This window comes from Populus nigra, chromosome 1, assembly GCF_951802175.1.
Source record: "Populus nigra chromosome 1, ddPopNigr1.1, whole genome shotgun sequence".
Classification (NCBI taxonomy): Eukaryota; Viridiplantae; Streptophyta; class Magnoliopsida; order Malpighiales; family Salicaceae; genus Populus; species Populus nigra.
The window spans coordinates 25188239-25211970 of record NC_084852.1 but is presented as its reverse complement, the minus strand read 5'-3'; the positions used below and the strand labels follow the sequence as shown (position 1 = coordinate 25211970).

Genomic DNA, 23732 nt, shown 5'->3' with positions numbered 1-23732 from the left:
ACAATTCTAGGGTTTTGAAGGATATTAGTGTTGGCCATAAAGGAATCAAATTGAAGAAAATTCAAATCAATGCATGAATGTTGTTTGATTATGACTAATTTAGCATGTATAAAATGTAAAAAGTGGATGGAAAAGAAATAGAAATTTTTGTGTTTTAAATTGTAATGGAAAGTTTGTTAAACTTTGTGTTAAGAACATTTCAAAATTCTTGGAAATTATGAAGATTTTGTGTTATGTTAAAATATTATAAAGGAAGGAATGTAGAGAAAATGAATGTGTTTTTAATAAGATAATTTTGATTATTTGTAGAAAAAAGTGAGAAAAGTTAGTTGATTATTTGGATGATGGGGTAAATGATGTTTGTGTTCAATGGTGAAAAAAACAAATGAAATACTTCAATATATGTCAAAAGAAAAAAATTTAAAAATTGGATAGCTTTGTAGTCCAACTTTTAGTTGGATTTAAGACTCGAAAATGACAAAATATTGGAATAAGTTTATATGAAAGTGAAAGTGAGGGATGATATCTTTCCATTGAAATTGACCTCACTTAAATTGAAATTATAAAACTCTAGATACAAATTAAAAATAAAAAGAAGGTTGGACTAAATTTGACTAAATAGTTTTTTTTATGTTGCATTAAGAATAGTAAATGATATTGTTTCTATTGGTATATGGGAGATCGTTGGACTCACTCAATAGCAGGAGATCAATTCACGAGCTTAAACTTCAGGTAAATGCTCGACACCTTAAAATGTAAGCATTAGTTTACTATGTTTGTAATTCTCCCTTAATATTAAACAATTCTATTTGATAAACAATAAATTGATGAAGAAACTAGTTACCCTAATAAATGAAACTAGTACCTTGATTAATGTTCAAACTAAGATTTTGGTTTCCTGATTAATAGGATAATTCTCTGATTAACGATTTATTAGAGAAACTGGTCCCTAAGATTACTAGGACTAGTACCCTGGTTAATGGACAATTGGAGAAATTTATTCATGTAGAATGGAACAAATGCTTGTTTGACAAAAGATGATGTTGTATTCTTAAACTATGCAAATTGTTTGAGTTGGAAAGAATTACATGAATAGAAGTAATAGTAATAATATTAGTGAATATTCTTCGTGTATAAACTAATTATGTTGCGTATGATATAAATTTCAGATACGTCATAGCATCATGATGAGTAATGGGTATTGCTTTTGTAATTTGTGTATTCAATGCATATTTTGCTATATAATATAATTTTGTAATTAAAAAATGTATGAATCTAAATTAAATATGGATGATATATCTTAATTAGTTTATTTTAAAACCACACGACTGGAACTATATAGACTATGTTTTAGGTTTATTTGTATTAAAACAAATATATATTTGGATTTATGTTGTAATTAAGTTAATTGTCCCATTACTTAAGATATTTTTTTTAAAATAATTTAATAATTTATATGTTTGAGTAAATATAGAGAAAAAAGAAGTTGTTCTTATGTTAGTGTGTGTGTGTGTAATAACAGAATTCCAAGAAGACGGGAACAAGTGAAATTTTATTTGTAGATTGTAAAAATTAAATGAGTCAATAACTTGATATTGAAAAAATATAAAAAAAACTTTACAGAAATTTCAGTAGAAATGTGTATATATATAATTAAAAAAATTCTTTGTATTTTTAATGAAAGTACCATATAATGTTTATATAGGTGACAAAGAGAATGAATTTTATTTGAGTGTAAAAACAGAATAAATAATATTTTCTACACTTAAATGTTTCCTAAATTTTGTTTAAGGATTTTATTAAACTTGTATTGATTCTAAAGAGATGAGCTATATTTATATAATTTTTTTAAAATAAATTATCTTAAAAAATATTTAAATTATATAATATTTTATATAAATATCTAAATTAAATAATAATTTCTGTCAAAGCGTATCTTTACAATCTCATAAACGGTCAACAGGGTGACGTACGCACGTGACAAAAAGCTATACACGCATCTTTGAAAAACAAAATATGTTCACAAGAACCACGAGCTCAAGAGGTTCCCTTGGACCAGAACGGCTGAGAATAGGAATGGGCGGCCGCTCAATGACTTCGGCCGCCTCGAGAGTGACTAGGAGACGAGGAAATTGAAGACAGTGAGGAAGATGACGAAAGATGACTGCTTGAACCTCCAGTCCCAAAAAGCAAATCGGACAAGTAATTCTCTAAGTCATCCGGGGCAAATCTGACAATCCCTTCCTTCCTTACCACCACTTGCCGATCCTTCTCATAAAATTCCCTGTATGCCGGGACAAGCTTTCTGGCTACCGAAAGTTTAATCTGGTCTCTCAATTTGGAATCGGAAACAACCCACGAAGCTTGTTTGTTATAGGCCTCTTCAAAAGAAGAATTAAAACTGTTAAAACACTCAGTGATTTGTTGGGTTGTCATCTGATTATCATTAATATCCGGTAGTCTAGCAAACACTTTGCTCCAGCCCATGCGTTCATAATTTGATACATATTGCTGTACCCTTGCCTCGTGCTTCTCTATCCATTCATCACCATGAAGAAATTTTAGGTTGGATTTCTGGACTTTATTTACCACGTATTGAAGATTGTTTGCGAGGAATAGATACGAGAGAGCCGCATCTTTGTATTTCGCAGCTCCGCCATCGAGTTTGCATAGCATAACAAGAATCAGCCAGGCTAATCTTGTTGATATTGCTGAGTTAATTGTGCCGTCATCGGAGAAGGGGCTACCGAAGTAAGCTTCTGGTAATGAAGATAGAACTGGTAGAGGCCAGTCAGCTAGGATGTCCGCAAGTATGCCACTGTAGTCAGTGAGGAAAGTGACGTAGTTCATTACGTATCGTGTCAGGGGATGAATGCCACCACCTGGGACTGCTGCTTTTGAGTGGTCTTTTGAGATTGCTGACTCGAATTCTGTTAGAATTGCGCGGACTGCCTCCCCGAGCTTGATTAGTGAGTTAATGGCCTGTTTTTTGACGGTTGAGGTTGATTCTAAATCGAAGATGGATTCGATTTCAGGCCAGAGATCCGCGATTGCCTCGTAGAGATCGAGTGTGCGGAACATTCTCTCAGGAGCTTTCTTGCATTTGGCTACGTTTTCAGGGAAAACAAAGAGAGACATGGCACCTTCTCTTGTTATATCCGCAAAGCAGGACTCTCTCATTGCAGGAGAAGAAGAAAACACCTGGTCACAAAGAATTCTCTCGCCGTAAAACAGAGTATTAACTGCAACCTTGACTGCATTTAACCAGGTCTTGATTTTAACTTCCAGAACCTCCCAATCCATCTTTTGAATTTGTGCGAAACTCAACCTGCTATCAACGTTCAGATGATACAAGGCCTCATCAACAATCGATTTTCGAATGTTCTTGTACATCTTGATACATTCTTTTCCATAACCAGCAGAAATCATGCACTCTGAAATCGCCTTCAAATCTTCCATGGCAGACATGGAAACGCGCTCTACTTCAGATATGGAATCTTCTCCGGCCCTCGATTCCTCCTCGTCCTCAGACTCATCCTCGAATTCAGAAACGCTTGATCTTGACGCTCTGGAAACAGATTCAGGGTCAAGATGCTGCCTGTTGGACTTCAAGATGATGTAAAACTCCCTCTCGAGTCTCTTTATGGCAATTTGCATGAGACCTTGAGCGAGAACCAGATTTTCTGAGGTGGGTTCATGGGAGATGTAATATTGCATGGCTGCGTGGAGGTCTTTGATGGAGTTAAGGTACTGTTTGGCTTCGTACCGGTTATCTGCTGCGAAGAGATTGGTGATGTTACAATAGAGGCTGGAGGAATTGGGGGAGACATCCCATTTAGAAATGAGCGCTTGTGCAATCTCGATTTTTTCGTCCATTAATGTATCGGAGAATGTATGGCGATGGTGTGGTGATGGATTAGGAGAGGCTGAAGGTGATTGTTTGTGCAGCATAGTCCTCATACCTTTTCTTGCATGCAAGGTATATATTTATATATATCAATCAGTTAGACTCTGTCTAAGAAGAAAGAGCAAGAGATGAGATCAAAAAGGGTTTCTTGTAGAGTTGACAGACAGCAGAATCTTGAGATAAGCTTTGATTTCTTACAGATAGATGAGTGAAGAGATATTTATAGAGAGGGTAGAGTGTTAGGAGCCAAGGAAAGATATGGGATGGAAGGATTTGTTGGATATGTGTCCGAGTGCACGCGGTATGATTTTGTCTGTTTTTGAACGCCCTCTCACATGGAAAGCAAATACGAACCATTAGTTGAAAAGATATCACACTTCCTAGTTCCTACGCTACCAATGAGAGAGAAAAATGAAAGTACCCAGAAACTCCAGCACCAGGCCGAAGAAAATATCCTCCTTTTCCTTGGTTTTTTTAAAATATAAAAAGAAACTTATTAAAATTAAATACATAGATATAAATTAATATTTTTTAATTACCACTCCTTCAAACAGCATGATGCCCAGTCTCTAGTCAGGTTTTAGGGCTTGTTTGGAAGGGTTATTGACCCTGTACCAATATGAAACCATAGAATTAGAAACTAACTCTAGTCCTCAAAATTAGTAACTCTCTAGTAGTAGTACCGTTCCAAGATTTGAAACCGTATTGGCCGTTGCCGACCTGGCCTGCTCCGTGCGGTTTATCGGGCAGTTTCGGTTTCTGGATTAAAATTAATGGGGCTGCATTTGTCGAGTAAATTCTGGGGTTATAAGGTGGTCTGGAGGAAAGTTTTCAAGTGCACTAATTGTTAATTAATGATTAGTTAATGTAAGTCACCCAGCATTTTCTGTTTTGTGATGGCAGATCCTGGGGTTTTGAAAATTCTGGGGTTATTGAGAAAATATTTTGATGTATTTCTTAATAAAATATATTTTAAAAAATAATTGCTCCTACTCTTGTAAATACCTCCAAGACAGCTTTGAAACACTACAAGATTATTTGTTGTCATGACATAAATAAATTTATTTGATTAATTAAATAGTTTTTATATTTTATTTTAAGCTTTTTATAAAAAAATAAAATAAAAGGTTTCTTTTTTTTATAAAGATATATTTTTTATATTTTTGAACACAAAAATTTATTTCAAATCCGTTATAACTAAATATATATTTTTTTAAAATTATTTTTAAAAACTACATATAAAAATATTAATACAAAACAAGTCTTCAATGTGTGGAAAGACCTTTCAAGTATTTGAGAATATGATATTAGTTATTTTTAAAAATATTTTTTAAATTTTATTAATATATTAAAATAATATAAAAAATAATTTTAAATAAAATATATTAAATTTTGACCGAACTATATTTAAGGTTTGGACTGCAATCCCGAAATGAGGCTTAAGTGGTGTACAAGCATTAAGTTCCTGTCCAATCCAAAGGTGAATGCCACCGGGGCTAGCGTGAAATGGGTCGCCCAGTACCCAGGGGCACGCGTGGGTCTATCACTGTTTAGACCTTGCAGTCGTCCGTGGCGCACGTGTACCATGAGCCTGCCCAGGTATGAAGGGTATTATGAAGGAACGCGTTTTCTAATCAATTTAATTTTTTTTATTAAAATTTAATATGAATTGTATATTTTGAATTATTTTAATATGCTAATATTAAAAAAAAATTAAAAAAAATCATTGATATATATTTTGATATAAAAAATTATTTGAAAAGCAACCGCTATCATATTGTCAAGCACCCTTGTAATTAATCTAAAACAATTTGACAATAAATTTTGAAAACTGAGCCAGCTTTCAACTAACTGACGAGGATTTTCAACATAATTTCCAGACTTCCATTTTTTAACTTGACTAAACTCTTAACTAATCCCTTTTTTTTTAACTAAACTTGTATATAAAATGATGCCAAGAAAGCTGCCTGTCAGCACCGGAAAGGAACAAACAGAAAATCCATTCAATCGGCTACATGCTGGTGAGAGAATCCATTCAGTCTCTGACTGGTGTAGCTGGTCTGCGATGCCGTTTTTAAGGATTAAAAATTATTGAACCTCGGAGCACCAGGAATTAGGGATAATTATCAATTGGCTGAGCCAATTACGGGACAGTGGAGAAAGTCTCCAGTAAACTGATTGTATAGTTGATTAGCATGTATTTGTCGCTACTATACAGCACCGTGGCTTTATAGTGACGTCGTACCGTCGTGTCGTGCAGCTGAGATTGATTTGATTGGTTACATATGAAGAAACGCAGTCATGATGTAAAATTGCTTCCGTTCCCCTGTCCTTGCCTTCTCAGCCGTAGTTGAAAACATCACTGTGTTCACACATCCATTTAAATAGTTTTTAAAATATGAACACTTTGTAGTTTTCACACATCCATTTAAATAGTTTTTAAATAGTTCACACATCCATTTAAATTTCCGACATTGCTATTAAATATGAACTCACAAGTTAATTTTTAACTCCTCGAGATCAATTCATTTTCTAACTTAAATTTAAAATTAAATAATATTAAAATTATTTTAATATCATCCAGTTAATTTGATAATTTAAAAATAATCTGGATATCCAATAAAAAACATGGTTTTATTTATAACTATTTGTATATAATTGACGTGTGTTTTTAGTTTTTATTCCTTAAACACTTTATTTATTAATTTTTAGGGGTATTTAAAAGTATGGAGACAAATACTTTTAAAAGTGTTTATGAAAATAATATTTATGATATTTTCAAGTGTCACATACAAACAAATACCAAAGTAAACATTTTTGTTTTTCTATTTTCTAGAAAGTTCATCTAAAAAACTAGAATACTCTCCACTGTATTTAAATGTTCGCTGCTTTTTTTCTTTTTTTTTTAATCTTACGATATATTTCTTACCCCTCAACAAACTGATTAATTGTACACAATATATAGCGACGACTCTGATCTCATGGAAGATGAAATCCAGGTGTGTTTGAATTATAGGCTTTAATTGTCTGGGCTGATGTCCCTTTCTATCTATGCTATTTAACCGAATCTAATTGGGCCTGCTATTTCTTCAAGTGGGCTATGATGATGTCATTTTACTGGTAGTTTTCTTATGTCTTCAGGTTTTTTAGTTGGCATTTTAAAGTGAATTTTGAAAAAATAAATTATTTTTTATGTTTAGTAGTGTAATAAAAAATAAATTGAAAAATATTTTTCAGTGTTTGGTTATGTCATGGAAAATGAGCTGAAAAATAATTTATTAATATTTTATTTTTTTTTCAAGTTTATTAAAATAATAAGGAACAAATCTTACAAATTAAAAGGTTGAATGAGAATGGAATTGAAAAAAATTAATTTCATAAATTATCTCAAATAAAATAAATAATAATCAAAATAATAGAGATCAAATCTAAAAAATAAAACAATTGAAAGATAAAGAAATTAAAATAATAATAATTAACATTTCATAAATTATTTCAAATAAAATAAGTAACAATCAAAAGAATGAGGATCAAATTTGATAGATAAAAAATTTCAATTAAAAAATAACAAGGGAAAAGTAAATAAAAATTATAAAAATAAGAACCAAAATTAATATAAAAATTAAATTCTAAGGGGTGAAATTGAAAAATAAATATTCAAAACAAAATATATATAGCAACAAAAGTTTGAGTACCAAATTTGATATAATTAGCAAATAATATGATATTTTTAAATTTTTCACAACTTCCGGAAAGTGTTTTCCTTCCAAAATAAAAGAAAAACACTTTTTCTGGAAATCAAGTCAAATTTTTCTGACTTGAAAGTGTTTTTCGTTGACTAACTTTTTTAATGGCAAACAAACACATGAAAGTTTGAAAAGTGATTAACGCAACCTTAGGATCTGTTTATGTCATGCTACGAAGCTATCTTTTCAGTGTGTTAGAAAGTGTGATAGTTGTTGTAGTTTAAAATATTTTTTATTTAGAAATATATTAAAAATATATTTTTTTAAAAAATTATTTTTTATACTAACACATCAAAACAATATAAAAACATAAAAAATAATTTTAAACAAAAAAATATCAAGTTTTTAGAAAACACGGTTTCAACTGCATTCCCAAACATTGCCTGGACTAATTATAATTTTAGAAATTATTTGGTTTTCTTTTGTTTAAACCTGTTTTCTTATTACGATAAAAATTGAGTTTGAGAAAATATATGATTTATAGCTTTTTTTTAATATATTTTTAAAAATGTAATCATAAAAATTACCATAATATTGAAGTAGTATTTAACATTGTAATAAAAATTATTTTTTAAAATATTTTTCACTTGAAAATATATTAAAATAATATATATTTTTTTATTTTTTAAAATTTATTTTTAATATCAACACTTTGAAATTATTCAAAATTACAAATAAAAACACAAATAAAAAAACATATTTTTTTAAAAGTAATGCCTAAACACACATTCAGTTGCTGCTTTTGTATATCATCAATGGTCTAATCATGCCATGTTAAAAGTAAGCTCGTTTATCTAATCGAATGCAAGCAATCATTTTTCTTTTGAAAAAAAAAATAAAGTGAAAAAGAACGCGAAAGGTTGAAAAAGATTAAGTTATAAATGCATTGTTTAACTATATATTCTTAGAAACCAACGAGGACTAATTAATTAGTTTCAATAAAGTTCAGGGACTAAGTTATAATCAACCGCGGGAAAAAGGGATTAGTACCGTGCTCTAGTTAGCAGCCAGTGCTTGTAATCATGACACACAAAGGATCAATAGCCCCACCCCAAATATTTTAAATCTAATAAATAATTGAAAGTTGATTACAATAATTCGAAAGGTCCAGAATCACACTCCTTCCAAGTTCCAAAGTTCTATTATTCAATATTTCTTTTTATGGGGACCAAAATGGTTATAATATTTTTTAAAAATATATTTTTAAAAAATATATTAAAATATTTGTTTTTTTTTATGCTAGCTTATTTTATATATATATATATATATATATATATATTTCAAGTGAAATATCAAAAAAAAAAAAAAACTAAAACATTTTCAAACACGCGAGTCTCTGGAAGCCACACCACTTTAAAAAGCGGATTAGTTGGTATCATTAAGGAGATTTTTGTATTAATTTCTTTCTTCCGTGCTTGTAAACCAACAATTATAACTCCTAGCATTGACTACTTACATAGCCTTTGCTTGGTCCAAGAACATGAAAATGATGGATCTTTTCTGTGCTTCTCCAGCTTCCACAGCCATTTGCTCAAGCCTAGACCATCGTTCCATAGTGCGTCATGGAACGAGACCTCTTGATAGGAAGAGTTCTAAATCTGATTATACACCAGCTTGTTCATCTGAGTTGCCCCCCAGCCCCTGCAGTCCTTATAGCAGGAAAAGTTCTGCTAAGCAAAGAGATTTATATAGGAAAAGCTCCGCTGAAGATAGTAGATCGGTGATCAGTTCTGTTAAGCAGAGTTATTTACGTAGAAAAAGCTCTGCTGATATAAGTGATCTGCAAAGTCGCCCTGTACCAGGTTCCTCCTCCAGGCACCTCCTTGTAAGCGATACAGCTCCTTATATCGATTGGATTTCGGAGTCTGGTCATCATGAAGTCCCTGCAATGGCTCCTAGCATTCAGCATGCAAACCCGAGGCTTACAAATAGCTTGATTGATTTTCCTGCACGGAGATCTTCTTCTTTGGTTTGCTCTCGTGACTGGATTTCAGAGGCTGACAACGTGTCTGACACTGGAAATAAACCCAGTCATATGAGCTCAAATGATTCTCCTGCTTTAAGATCTTCTTCCTCAACATGCTCCCGTCATCAGGTTGTTAATTAGTTTCTACTCAAGTTCATCAACTAGTAATTTCTACATAGTTAATTTCAGCTCATTAGTTAAGATAGACAAGGACTAGGCTCAAAATATTATATCTTGGAGCTTAATTGCTCATTTATTACTACTTTTTTTGAATCAGAATATTAATAATATCATTATATATTCTTATCGTTAATCAATTCTTTTCAGGTTGTGGTTTTGAGGGTTTCTATTCATTGCAAAGGATGCGAAGGAAAAGTGAGGAAACATATCTCCAAAATGGAAGGTTATTTAATACTACTACACATACAAGAGAGATTAACACTGTTGATTTGCTTACCAATTTCATATAAACTTGTGGGCTAAAGCGATGCCTTAAAATTTATGCGCAGGAGTTACATCCTTCAGCATAGATTTTGCGACAAAGAAAGTTACGATCATAGGGGATGTGACCCCTTTAGGCGTCCTTGCAAGCGTCTCCAAAGTGAAGAATGCACAGCTGTGGCCATCTGCAACAACATCGCCTTCGCCATCCCCACTCCCTTGATGGTCAACCGGAGCTGTTGATTCATGCATTCTGCCTCATAATTTCTTTTTACTTGTTTTTACTAATGCATGAATAGTGTGAAATACTAGCATGCAGGCTGTGTGAAATTAATAATAGCTGTTTAATCACGCTAATCAAGAAGCTAGTGTGCCATACATACCATATGAAAATGTGAGCTCTGTTTCATGAGATCGGTTGCATCATCATGAGTAATCTTACGTTGTTGTTTAAAAGTAATTAACTAATGTGCATCATAATTAATTTCGCTTGCTGGCCATTCAATTATACAGATCGGTGTAAATGTTTTGTTCTGTTAAAAAAACAAAAACAAAAACGTATACTGCTTGGCCTTGCGTTGTTTGTTTGAAGAAATTAATTGTTCCCTCCCGGGCCTCCCGCATTATTACGCTCACGCAGGAAAACAACAACTGGTAATTAATTAGGAGCACCCTATATTTTATTCCTTCACAGTCTCAGATCGAAGACCATGCATCATTGGTCTCCAGGCATGCCATAAATTATACCTGATGCATTTTGTTTTGCTGGTGTCGGAATGTTATACACACACACACACACACACACACACACACACACAGAGTAGAGAGAGAGAGAGAGAGCATGTGAGTCATTCATTATAACCTGTGGAGTCACGGGTTGATGCATGCCGAGGCAAAACAAAAGTCGGCACTTAAGGACAGGCAAGATTTTTTATAATTTTTCAGTAGAGAGACGCAAAGCCACTCCTTTTCTTGCTTCTTCATCTGTCTTCTGTTATTGAGACCATGAATGTGATTCCCTTTATGAATGTTTTTAAAATTCTTTTTGAAAAAAAATTATTTATTTATTTATTTTAAATTAATTTTTTATATATATTTTTAGATTATTTTAATGTATTAATATAAAAATATAATATATTTTTCAATAAAAAATATTTTAAAAAATAACGATAGCGCAACTGCGCTAGAAACACACAATATAATTAATTCTGGTCTCTATTTGAGTTTTGGTTTGGTCATACCACAATTTCAGTCCAATTCCAAAAGTCTTGGGCATAAAATTGTCCAGCGCTGGCTTGAGACACCGGTCCAACTTTCTTAAGAATTTGTTTGTTTGACCAGAAATATATGTTTTTAGAACCTTATCCTTACTTTTTAACGCTTGGTTCACCTACAATTGCAGAATAGAAATTAAATACTTTATTATAAAAGGGAAAACAGCTTATACAGTTCTCAAAAAAATAAAAATGTCTAAGAAAATTATTTTTGTCGCTAAAATTGAAGTCCCACTTGTAATTAATTCTTATCTCTTACTCTATTACTTCATGTCATGGCCATTTGAGCATATTCCAAACCAAACTAAATTCTAAGTAGATACAGAGCAGAGGAACTGGCCAGGCTCTCGGGAGAGTATTATATATCCTGCTGTCCCATGTTAACATGTAAGAGATTTTATAACCATGGTCTGTCCAGGCAGTGCCGAGCAACGGTGGTATTCTCTGTCTTCGAGTGGCTGTGTGCATGCCTACCCACGAAATCAAAGACAAAATGATGACAACAATGTACACTTTTGGTTAGCAGTCCATTTCAGACTTCCTAGTCGTGGGGTTCCTTGACGTCTTCTACTTCTTACTTTTGCATTTTGCTTTCTAGAAAGTCTATGGTCTCTGTATATTTTAATGGGACAAAAGGAAAATACAGTCTCGGCAGGCGTTGAAGCAAGCAATGAAATTTAACTCTATCCATACCGCTTTCAGTTTTCCTTTTCTTCTTTTCCTTTCGCCGAAGGTTTCCTAACTTTAGTTTCACCAACCTTATCCCTGGCGGCCGAGAAGAAAGAATGAAAATTCCAAAAGATCAATCCACTCCGCCAGGCTAGGGTTTATTATGACTTTTTGGTCGACAAGTGTGGTTAATTTGGTCGGCGCACCACCAGTGGCATGAGATCTTCCTTTTGCATTTGGAAAAATGAAAAAAGGGTTAAATTTATAGTTTTTTTCTTTTCTTTTCACAAGGATAAATATATTATGCAGTTCTAGTGCTTATTGATAGAATTCATAAGCATTGATTTTGTTTCGAAACGCATTTAATAATACCAAATCAATCCAGTATGTATCAGCTTTTACTCATATGTGGTACAATTTATACTGGATCTTACCCCATCCGATTAGAGCACAAAAAAAACACGACCAAAATTTACAACTTTTCCTGCAACAAGGTCATTACTTTGTGCTGAAAGACAGCACTCAAGTTCTGTTTGGTCTTACTGAAAATCACAACTGAAGTTGTTTTATAAAATGTTTTTTATTTTGAAATATATTAAAATAATATATATTTTTTATTTTTTAAAATTTATTTTTAACATCAACATATCAAAACAATGAAAAAACAAAAAAAAAATAAAGAAAAAAATTCAAAATTTGTTTAAAAGTTTCAATTTTAAAAGGAAGGAGTTACCTATTCTTATATATATAAAAATATGTACTTCCACAATTAGCTATTAACTTTTATTATTATATAACAAAACTGTTCCTTAATTTTTTAAATAATCACAGTTTAATTAGTTATTACTTGATATATAGTAAGTATGGGCATAATTTAGAGTTTCAAGTAGCTGAGCCGGAGTTAAGTCTGGGCATCAAGGGCCTAGCTAGGGTCAAGTTCAAGCCCACCAAAGGCAGGCTGGGGTAAAATCTGGGGCACTCAGAGCCGGACCATGAACAAGTCCAAGTCCCTCAAGGGTCAAGCCGCAACCAAGTTTACGGTGCTAAAGGACGAGATAGGACAAGTCTAGAGCACTGACGAAATCGTGGGTTCAGCCTGCCCAGGGTCAAACAAAGACCACGTCTAGCACAACTCTATGAATAGGCCCAAGGAGACGAGGATAGGCTGCGATTGGGTGTGGGACAGCAAAACTTGAGCGTAGATTGTATTAACCCCAGCATCTGATTGAAACTAGGTACAGTTTTTTTAAAAAAAAAAAAACTGGAAGAAATTTCTAATCATCCAAACAAATATTTTAGACTTTTTTTAGAAAACGAACCAAAAATAAAATAAAATAAATGAAAACATAATAGACAAGCATCCCTCAGGTTCATTAAGTGATAAAATACTGACAAGATGCTTTGCTCCTGCATCAAATTGTAAGTATTTTTCTATACCTTTCCTGTTCGGATATATTTTAGAGGCATGTGTTCAGACAATAAACACAAGTAAAAGATCAGTTCTTTTATGCTTTGGTCAGTTCCTACACAAAAATGGAACGTCACTTTCTCTCTTACTATTTTTCTTCTCTCCCCTAACACTATTAAGTACTAATGCCACTCAGAGAGGATCCTTTTGCTTGTGGTACTGCATAGAATTGTTTGGATGAAATCGTGTCCATCTCCATCCATTTTGCAGTCTCTTGAATGGAAACTCACAACTAGACCAATAGCTGCCAATCACTGTAAAATTGGAGGCAGCACCGAGTCCAAAGTTTTGAAGTCACTGCATCAAGGGTTTTGCTTCATAGGGACTAGACGCTCCATTTTGAGTATGCTCGGAAGGTGGAAGCTTCGAAGGTGTGCTTTTCAACAAGTTTCTTGCATACAGAGAACCAAAGACGATAACCTGATTCAATGTATGAGAATTAGGGGCCTTGGGATGAGAGAGTTTGAACAAGGATTGTGATTAACTTACAGCTCCAATCCATTGTTCCCAGCTAAGAGGATGGGCGAACCACACACATGATAGCACAATGCTCACCAACTTCAGTTACAAGACAAATAGAAAGGCATCGTTCATCAGAAGGGTAGTTGTGATGACAAGAATGAAACATTAGATTCAGTTGGAGATTTTTCCATTCACCTGTCTTGTGGTCATTATAGCAGCAAATGTTAGAGCACCAAATGTGCGGATTGTGTAAGAAATGAAGAACTGGCTAGCAGTTGCTACCTGCACGGAATGATATTATTTCTCAGATTTACTCTGAATCTTCTCTGAAAGTAAGTAAGGGGGGAGGATGTTTAATAAAGTCAAGCAAAAAACATTTGGGCCCTTGATATTATAGAGTTATGACAGTAAAAATTACTCACGGTGGAAAGCAATGCAATGTCATAGAAACAATCATTATGGCGGAACACAAAATCTATGGCTGGAAGAAGATGTCCTTGTAATACAAGGCCTACAGCAGAAATTAAGTCAATGCATTCAGTCAGCAACAGACAAGCAATAGCATAAACAAATGCAATCTGAAAGTAGAAGAAATGTGCTACTGTCCAAGACAAAAGTTAATAGTATTATAAGCTTAAAAGCTCTATCATGGCATTTGCCTTCATTAAAAATATTTGGAAACCCAAAAGACAAGGAAGCAAAGGCTCATCATCTCTAAGTGAACTGAGCATAAAAGAATAGGAACCACCGCTCATCCTTTCCTAACTATGCTGAGAGCAAAATCCACATGGGTTAAGAGCACTAGCTCAGCAAGTCCAACTCCAAGCCACAAAAAAATTTGAGCACTTACATAGTTAAACCTATAACCCACTACCTAATTGGACAATTAAAATGGAATCAAACTGCAAAAACAGGTGAAAAAAGGTTCACATGGACAGTCCATCCAATGACTTCTCCCCTTTTAATAAAAACAAAAGATCAAATCAAGATAATCCAATGACGGCAGAGAGCCATGCATAAATCACAATATTTTCATAATTTATTCATGAGAGAGAGAGAGAGAGAGAGAGAGAGAGAGAAATTGGGCAAGATTGGGAAACTCACCTGTCAAGCTGAGAATGCAAGAACACAATGTTGTATAGAAAATTTGATTGTGAATCTCCATATCATAACCTTTAAATAGCTTATCTTGGAACGTGCTTGTAAAGCCATCAAAACTGTCAGAAATACAAGGTTTACGTGCTGAGCAACATTATTCTTCCCAAAAAAATTTCACCGAACCATTAACAAAACACTCAAAGTTGTTTGGCCCACACCCATAAACTTATCAATTTTCTATCCATACAATAAATTACTTGAACAAGGAAGTGTAAAATTGAAATGATTCTGTTGATTCATGTAGCATCAATATAAGAAGTCACTTTCCCATTTTAGCATTCATGCCAAAACAATTTGATATTGGCATTCCAGGCATCCCTTTCAGCAAAGAACAAAAGCATGCATATGCAAACAGATGTTCAATTTACAACTGGATAAAATTGTGATTTGCAGCAATTTTGCTCATGGAAATGACAGCTAAATTAACAATGGAGCAAATGCAGTGCCTGAGAATAAATGCATTTAAAATTGATACCCGAGATAACCAAGCATCAGGGAAACACCCCAAACAGTGTTTTCTCTTCCTCTGCTGTATGGACTGATCTCATTTCCTGCCTAAATCGAAAAACAAAATAGAATTAGTTCAGTGTGTAGCAGTCAAGATGATTCTTAAGCAGATAACTGCCTTAGATTACCATCATGCATGAACAATAACAGCAACCACTACAAATACAAAGCATGTACATACAGAAAGCCAAGGAATATCTGTGCAGACAAGTAAGGCAAGGTCACAATTAACATAAGCAATGCTCTTATTTTCATCCACCACAATATTCTCATCTCCCATAAAACAACAAAGGTGTCTCATATCTGGACGTCAGAAAAGGAGTCATAAAATGAAAAGATAACAGTGCACAAGTTGGTTTAGATATTATGAACTAATACTATGCACAAGTCTCTGTTTGCAGTAGTATGGTTCAATGTCTTTTTTACAACTTCGAACATTCAATGCATTGCTGATCCAAACGTCTCTCATTATGCCTACCATTGCTACTCTTTGCATTGATAGGGCTTAAGAAAGAAAGAAACACACACACACACACACACTCACAGACAATCATCAACAATTTTCTAGTCATTGGTAATAATTCTACAAATACAAGAATCTGATGGTGTCTTTTACTGTTTACCCTTGTATTAAAAAAATTAATTTTTTACATATATGGAACCCTAAATATATGCAGATGTTGATCTTTCCTAAAGTTGTGCTTATATATTTGTTTGAATCCTGGTTAACTTTGGCCTTTTCATCTTGGTAATAGATGGAAAACTAGCGTGGACTTTGCTTTCTGAACAGATAAATTATGGAGCAGAATGAAGTGTAATCAACCCAAAAAAACCAAGTTGCAAACAAGTACAAGCAGATGCTATATATCAAAAAGCATTAAAAATGGAGTGGCAGAGACAGGAAGCATAGTCATTACTGGAAATAGAATGAAAATTGAACAGCCCAGTGTCACTAGAAGAGCCAAAAAGTAGTCCATTCCTTTGTATCTCTTTTGCATAATGATTGTGCCCCATACCTGAACAAAAAAGATGAGAAATCAACACTTTGAAAGTTGAAATTAAAATTAAAACTGTAACTGACAGCAAAAGGTACACAAGCCAAAAAATGCAGAAAGATGACATTTTGAGCATTCTGTCAAAACCAATCCATGCAGTCATTCTCTAATGCATTATTGTAAAAAATTCTTATATCCACCATAACAAATGTTTCCAAGATATTTCTTAGAAGTAATTGAAGGAAGTTGGTCCCAAAAGGATAATTTATTGAGAAGTACAGCAGAAAGAATTACATATTGCCAGTGTTAAAGGACTTCAGGCAGCAAGTTGGCATACCTCCACCCCCCAGCTACTAAGAAAAGAGAAGACATGCACATACATGACAAGCATTCTGGGAATAATTTGGATCAAGCTCATTGTAGAATGATTTCTTGCATCCAGAAGAGCGATATAGAATCACCTTCATCCATCAAATGATTATTTAGCAGGAAAGAAATACAAAAAAAGCTTCAACCAAAATACTGATCCTAATCTGCAGACGCAGCTCTATCAGATAACTTCTTCAGGAAATACATTCATAAAAAGAAAAATAGATAAATAAACAAATAAAGGCAAAGACAAATGCATGTTAGCTCAAAACTATTACATAACTAGAAACCCTGCAGCGGTATCCTCAATTTATACTACTAAAGCCCGACATTAGAACAGTCAACCCAGAAAGCAAAATTCACACGCTAGAGCTAAATAAATTAAAATGCTTGTTGCTAAACTGATCCGAAATGACAGAAACAGTAACATTATAATTCATCGCAGGAAATTAACATACCATGACAGGAATCATTTTGGCACACTTAGCGAGTGTCTGGACAGGGAAACTAACATACTTGAGCGCCTGGATCAAGCACATATTGTCAGCATAAGAATATCTAAACCTAATCCAGCACAAATCTAGAATTACTTATTCAGAAAACTAATTCCAACAGAAACGTTAATAAAAGCAATGGTAAAGAAAAAAGCAAAACATACCTCATACTGGCAAGTTGTGGTCAGTATGTTGGATATTGATATGAGACAGTACTTGTAAACAGGAGCAACAGGATTCAAAGCTTTTTTACTTGCCTAAGAAACAAAATTCCAAATCAACCCATTGTTCAGACATTAGATTCTAATTATAAAACAGACCGAATGGGACTTACGACAAGAGCAGCAGCAGAGACAGCAGACGTGGTAATGCGGTTGCAGAAAACAAGAAACAACGAGTACTTAAAGAATTCCTTGTTTGACCCATATGGGACTCTCATGATCTTTTCCTGCCTCCAAATATTTTTTTTTAAAAATCAAATCTCAAACCCTAAACCATTTCTAGACATAAAAACAAAAGAAAAAAAAAACCTGTAAAAGACCATAGATGACAAGAGTGGTCATGATTCCGGCGACAGCAAGGACTCCTTTCCATAGCTTGTTCTCTTTAACGCCACCTGATAATAACGAATCGGCCATACCTGCTTTCAAAGAAACAAATATTGATTTTCTTTTGAAGCAAAAATTAAAAGGAAGCGGGGATTTGGGATCGAAGAGAGAAGAACAAAGGACACGTGTAAGGTTGTAGGGGTTAGAGAGGGATCACTGTTTACGCACTACATACCAGCAATTGCAATGGTCATCGCTCACGCCGGCAACATTTTCGCTCTTTTTGAGTCCCCTTTTCTGTCCGTCTAGACGTTTGTCTTCCGTTTTTGCGGTTTAAAAAGCTCCGCCACGTCACTTTATTTTATTGGTAAGAGTCAAAGTCAATGGACGCTTCCATCTCATTCTCAAAGGAACGGGCTGGGTAATATAACCTCGTCTTTGTACTTTCATAAAACAAATAATTTAATCCCTCCAAGTACTTCTTTGTCCATATTTGATGTATTTCATTTTCACCGTCCAATTAGACGCAAAAGTTAATGAAAAAATTCCATTAGCTTTCCATTTTTACACGACTTCTGTTTTTGTTTTGTTTTTAGCTATTTTTTAAAAATATTTTTGGTTTAAAAAATATTAAAATTTATTTTTATATATATTTTTAAATATTTTAATGTGTTGATATAAAAGATTATTTAAAAAAATATTTTAATATATTTTTAAACAAAAAACTATTTTAAAAAATATTTTCATATACTTTCTTAGTTATAAGATTTAGTCCAATTCAACTCAATGTGTTAATTTAATAATTTAAAATTTAAAATTTTTTAAATCCAAATAAAAAAACAGGTGGCCTCTTATATTAGTCTATATAACGCATGGATAATATGAAAAATAAATAATTTTTTATTTTTGGAATTAATTCAATTTAAGTAATTAATTAATTAATTATGGTATTTCATGCCAAATTATTCTTTTAATTTAACTAAAAAATTACATTTTAAATTCTAGTTGAGATATCCCTTAAAAGAAATTAAAAGACAGAAAGAAAAAGTTTGTATAAAAAGCTTTTGGATAAAGGCTCTGCCAAACGATACAAGCGAATACACATCCAGAACAAGAGGTGGGCTTTTCTTTGTTTTCTATACTAGTAGAATACATATCAAGTACGCAGTGGAGGAAAATTGTCGATCATTTCAGAACTAGAAGAGGGCTTTTGTTTTTGAAGCATCTCCAGTTCCATGGACTGTGCCAGCCTATACACTGACCTCTTGGTTCCCCACATGGTCACGAGTTCAAGGTCTGTGCTAGCTAGCTCATAGAAGTATATTTAGCTAATTATTAGCACGCTGTCATTAATATAATTTCCATTTAATGATGGTTCTGTTGCAGCTTTCGGAGACTTTTAGAGACTCCTCGTGGTATAGGAATAGGAGCCGACCTGTTCAAACACAGGCTGTTGAGTCCCACATGTTGGGCTATTGGGGGTGGAAGTGCGTCTGATGAGAGTTTTTTGAAGGGAAGTGAAAATGGGTCTCTGCTGGGAGCTTTTGATGAGTCTGCTTCAGCACCATTTCTGACACTTGATGCTGAAATTACTCCTGAAACCATTGATTTCTTCGTCAGTGACGCAGAGGGCGATCCTGACTGCCCAACCGAAGGGTACTCTTCAATTGAGCAGGCACTCAATACTTTACGTGAGGGAAAGGTATATCTTTTCTCCGTCATTCTATATTTGCGGACTATTTTCTGCTTACTTCTGTAGAACTTCAATGATTGATCTCCTTTAGTTTTTCTACTTTGATTCAGCAAAAACATTATACCTGCCGTGTGCGCTCGAGAAATAATGCAGAAAAAAAACCAGAATTATGACCACAATAAAATTTCCATTATGATATAACCATAAATAATCATGTGTTAAATGTTAACCATGACTGCAAATCTTTCAGTTTGTAATTGTTGTAGACGATGAAAATGGGGATATTGAAGGAAACCTTATCATGGCAGCATCTCTTACAAGTCCTCAGCATGTGTCATTTCTGATTAAGAATGGATCGGGAATTGTTTCGGTAGGCATGAAAGAGGAGGATCTTGAAAGACTTAAGCTTCCTCTGATGTCACCAGAGACAGAGAACGAAGATTCATCTGCCCCCACTTTCACAATCACTGTGGTATGTTTTAATTCTTAGATCTTAATAGATACCCCGCTTCCATTTCAGTCCTGTATATATAATCCTACTAAAGCAAAATACTGTGTAATCAAATTAAGTCATTAATATCTGTTAAACATGTTTGATTAAGTATCATTTTTTCCCTGCTTTTCAGGATGCAAAATCTGGAACATGTACTGGAGTATCAGCATCAGACAGGGCTAAGACTGTTCTTGCTCTTTCTTCTCCTGAGACCAAGCCTGAAGATTTTAGAAGGCCAGGCCATGTGTTTCCACTCAAGTATCGCAACGGTGGGGTTTTAAGAAGAGCTGGTCATACAGAGGCTTCTGTAGATTTGGTGATGTTGGCTGGGTTGCCACCAGTTTCTGTTCTTTCAGCAATTATTGATCCAGAAGACGGTTCTATGGCCTCTTTGGCTGATATAAGAAAGTTGGCAATGGAGCACAACATACCAATCATATCAATAACTGATTTAATAAGGTGATACTGACGCATGCATATAATTATTTCTTGGTTAAAATTGGTTTTTGTCGGTGTCTCCGTGATATATTACTTGCTAGAATGGTTTCGAATGCTCCTCTAATCGATCCTGACATGCTATTGTTCATTTCAATTTATTTTCTTCAGCTTGTTGATTCAGGATTTTTCTTTTCATGTTACTGTTCAATATAATCACTGATCTGTAGGTACCGGAGGAAGAGAGAATATCTAGTAGAGAGGAGTGCTATTTCTCGTCTACCTACTAAATGGGGTCTATTTGAAGCTTACTGCTACCGCTCAAAGCTAGATGGTACAGAACACGTAGCTATAGTCAAGGTAATCATGTCCTTGGATTTTTTTCTCTGTTCGTTTTCAGAGATTCAATTTCTTAGCTGCATCGGGTTTTAAACAAATTAACATGAACAGGGAAATATTGGAGATGGACAGGATGTTTTAGTAAGAGTTCATTCAGAATGTTTGACAGGGGATATATTTGGATCAGCTCGTTGTGACTGTGGCAATCAGTTGGATTTGGCAATGCAGTTAATTGAGCAAGCTGGTAGAGGGATCGTTGTTTATCTTCGAGGCCATGAAGGAAGAGGAATCGGCCTTGGTCACAAACTTCGAGCCTACAATTTGCAGGATCAAGGTCATGACACGGTCCAGGCTAACATTGAACTCGGATTAGCTGTTGATGCACGCGAGTATGGCATTGGCGCTCAGGTCAGTCAGAAAATGCTGTCAAAATCACACCCCCCCCCCCCAAAAAAAAAAAAAAAAACGTAAACTCTTTCCAAATGAAAATCACAAGAAGAATATTTAGAATCAGTTCTTTCAACTTTGATGCAGATTCTAAGAGACATTGGGGTCCGAACGATGCGCCTGATGACCAACAACCCCGCCAAGTTCACTGGTTTGAAGGGATATGGCTTGGCTGTTATCGGTAGGGTTCCTGTCTTCACACCCATTACAGAGGAAAATAAGAGGTACTTGGAAACCAAGCGTACAAAGATGGGTCATGTTTATGGCTCTGATATACGAGGACCCTTAGCTGGATTCATCAACCCAACTGAAAGTAGCACAGGCTCACCGGAGGAAGAGTGAGAGGTCGATTGATGTGTATTTACTGAAGTGGCCTTCCTCATTCTGTATCATAGCGAGCTTTGATTTTCCTTCACTCTCTCGTTGATTATTGTCATTGCAACAAATTTTCTACTGTCTTTCAACTCAAACAGTGAAAGCATACACAGTTCATTGCAAAGAAAAGGGGTAAAAGTATAAAAAACTCCCTCGACTTTTGGGATTCCATCAATTACGTCCCTAGACTACTTTCTTAGATTTAAACTCCCCTTTCATTTTTAGACCCACCTTTAGAGGTGGTAATTGTAAGCTTTGACTCAATCAGTGTTTCTACTTTCTACCGAAAATCGAAAAAGAGTTGACTCGATCCATGCACAAAACAACCATAAAAACAACTTTTAAAGATGAACCGTAATAATCTTTCTTAACAAATCATGCCATGATATCCGGAAATCATAAACATAGTATATCATCATCAAATCATCAACCTCTCATGCTATTATTACTATCATGACAAAAATACACTTACATAAAATTTAATTTTACTAGAACACACAATCATTTAAAAACTATTGACTGGATTTAAAGCCTATATTATAAGTTAGGCGTGTTAATCAGCGGGTCAATGGATAATTCAAAGCTTTAGATTTTGTTAAAATAAATTTTGAAATAAAATTTTATTGGTTTTAAAAATAATAATTTTATTTATTTATACAACCTGAAATAGCTTTGGGTCAATGGTTGATATGTAAGAGCATTATCTTGAAAAAAATAAAATAAAAACCTTAATCTTTAGTTAGTTAACTCAATGTTGAAAGATGTAAGTAGTAAAAAATAGCACTTAACTAAAAGAAAAAACTTAAGTGAACTCAAGTCAATCAAGTAAACTCGTAATGTAAGTTATGCATACCAATGGATTCAATAAATTGTTTATATCAAAGATTATTTTTCATTTAATTACACGATGATAAAGTGCATAAGAATTCTTTTGTAGGACATATTTTTTAGAAGGAAAAAAATGTGTTAGACACGTGTGACTGATATAACATAAGCAAATTATTGATAAAAAAAAATGTGAAATTGTATTTTTTTTTGTAGTTTTGAGCTAAATACAAAAATAGATCATCAACAACAAATAGTGAAATTATATTTTTTAAAATCGAGGGACAAAAAACTATTAAACAAAAAAATAAATCAAATGCTATGGATGAACTTATTAAACCTGTAACCCGGTTCATAAACTTAATTGGATTCATTGATTTTCTTATAATTATTTTTAACTCAAATATAAAACAACAAAATTTTTTTTTTTTAAAAAAAGAAGCCTAAGCACATTGGGCCAAAATACCCAACTCAGGCGTGTGGGCCTTCCAGCCTATGCTCCATGGCCTAGCATTTTTTTTTTAAATAGGGCAGTTGTCCGCTTCAATTATTTTTGAAACATTATCAGACGAAGAATTTAGCGACTTGGTCACCGGAAAAACATGGTGTTGGTTTATATATATATATTTGACCTAAAATACTTAAAAAACACTCCAAACACTTTGATAAATCTATTCATAACCTCAAAGAAAAAAAAAAACAATGCAAAAAACTGAAATCAACACGAATCCAAAAACATTTCCATGACCGGATCTATCTTCTCGAGCAAGGAGAAGGAAAAAAACCACCTAGGTGAAACTCTTTTCATTAAAAAAAATTAATTGACATCATTTTCATTTATTTCAAAAAATAAAAAAAATAAACTTTGAGTTATAATGATCACTTTCTCTTTCTTTATTGAAATTTAGTAGCCTTCTCTTTCCTTTAACAAAAAAAAAATTGATAAAAAAAAAACTTGGAAGTTATAAAATTAAATTTCTGAAAATTAAAATAACCTATCACTTTAAACCGAGAAATACAAGGGATCAAAATAATTTTTTCATATAAAATTCAAAGACGCCACTTGATTTATCACCTTTTCACTTTTATCTTCTATTTGTTATTTCAATCATTTTTTTTTA

At 33.6% G+C, this 23732-nt stretch overlaps 4 protein-coding genes across 4 annotated transcripts; 2 read left to right on the top strand and 2 right to left on the bottom strand.

Annotated features, from left to right (window-relative positions):
* Positions 1-1889: 1889 nt before the first annotated feature.
* On the bottom strand, positions 1890-4118 carry LOC133692078 (exocyst complex component EXO70H1-like). Its single transcript, XM_062112764.1, has one exon. The coding sequence runs from the start codon at positions 3958-3960 to the stop codon at positions 2089-2091; it is 1872 nt and encodes a 623-aa protein (XP_061968748.1). The 5' UTR covers positions 3961-4118; the 3' UTR covers positions 1890-2088.
* A 4907-nt stretch (positions 4119-9025) lies between these two features.
* On the top strand, positions 9026-10548 carry LOC133701384 (protein SODIUM POTASSIUM ROOT DEFECTIVE 2). Its single transcript, XM_062125288.1, has 3 exons — positions 9026-9748; positions 9947-10022; positions 10129-10548. Exons 1-3 carry the CDS (start codon positions 9134-9136, stop codon positions 10281-10283), a joined length of 846 nt encoding a protein of 281 aa, XP_061981272.1. The 5' UTR covers positions 9026-9133; the 3' UTR covers positions 10284-10548.
* Positions 10549-13350: 2802 nt separating this feature from the next.
* Positions 13351-18383, bottom strand: LOC133686544 (UDP-galactose/UDP-glucose transporter 5B). Its single transcript, XM_062106981.1, has 12 exons — positions 18240-18383; positions 17987-18096; positions 17791-17904; positions 17621-17713; positions 17421-17486; positions 16516-16614; positions 15567-15646; positions 15038-15150; positions 14356-14444; positions 14129-14215; positions 13961-14029; positions 13351-13891 (listed from the first exon to the last, which is right to left on the bottom strand). Exons 1-12 carry the CDS (start codon positions 18256-18258, stop codon positions 13766-13768), a joined length of 1065 nt encoding a protein of 354 aa, XP_061962965.1. The 5' UTR covers positions 18259-18383; the 3' UTR covers positions 13351-13765.
* A 693-nt stretch (positions 18384-19076) lies between these two features.
* LOC133678379 (monofunctional riboflavin biosynthesis protein RIBA 3, chloroplastic) lies at positions 19077-21961 on the top strand. Its single transcript, XM_062100670.1, has 7 exons — positions 19077-19298; positions 19391-19706; positions 19948-20169; positions 20324-20649; positions 20856-20985; positions 21076-21372; positions 21499-21961. The coding sequence occupies exons 1-7, from the start codon at positions 19240-19242 to the stop codon at positions 21751-21753; spliced, it is 1605 nt and encodes a 534-aa protein (XP_061956654.1). The 5' UTR covers positions 19077-19239; the 3' UTR covers positions 21754-21961.
* The last annotated feature ends 1771 nt before the right edge of the window (positions 21962-23732 follow it).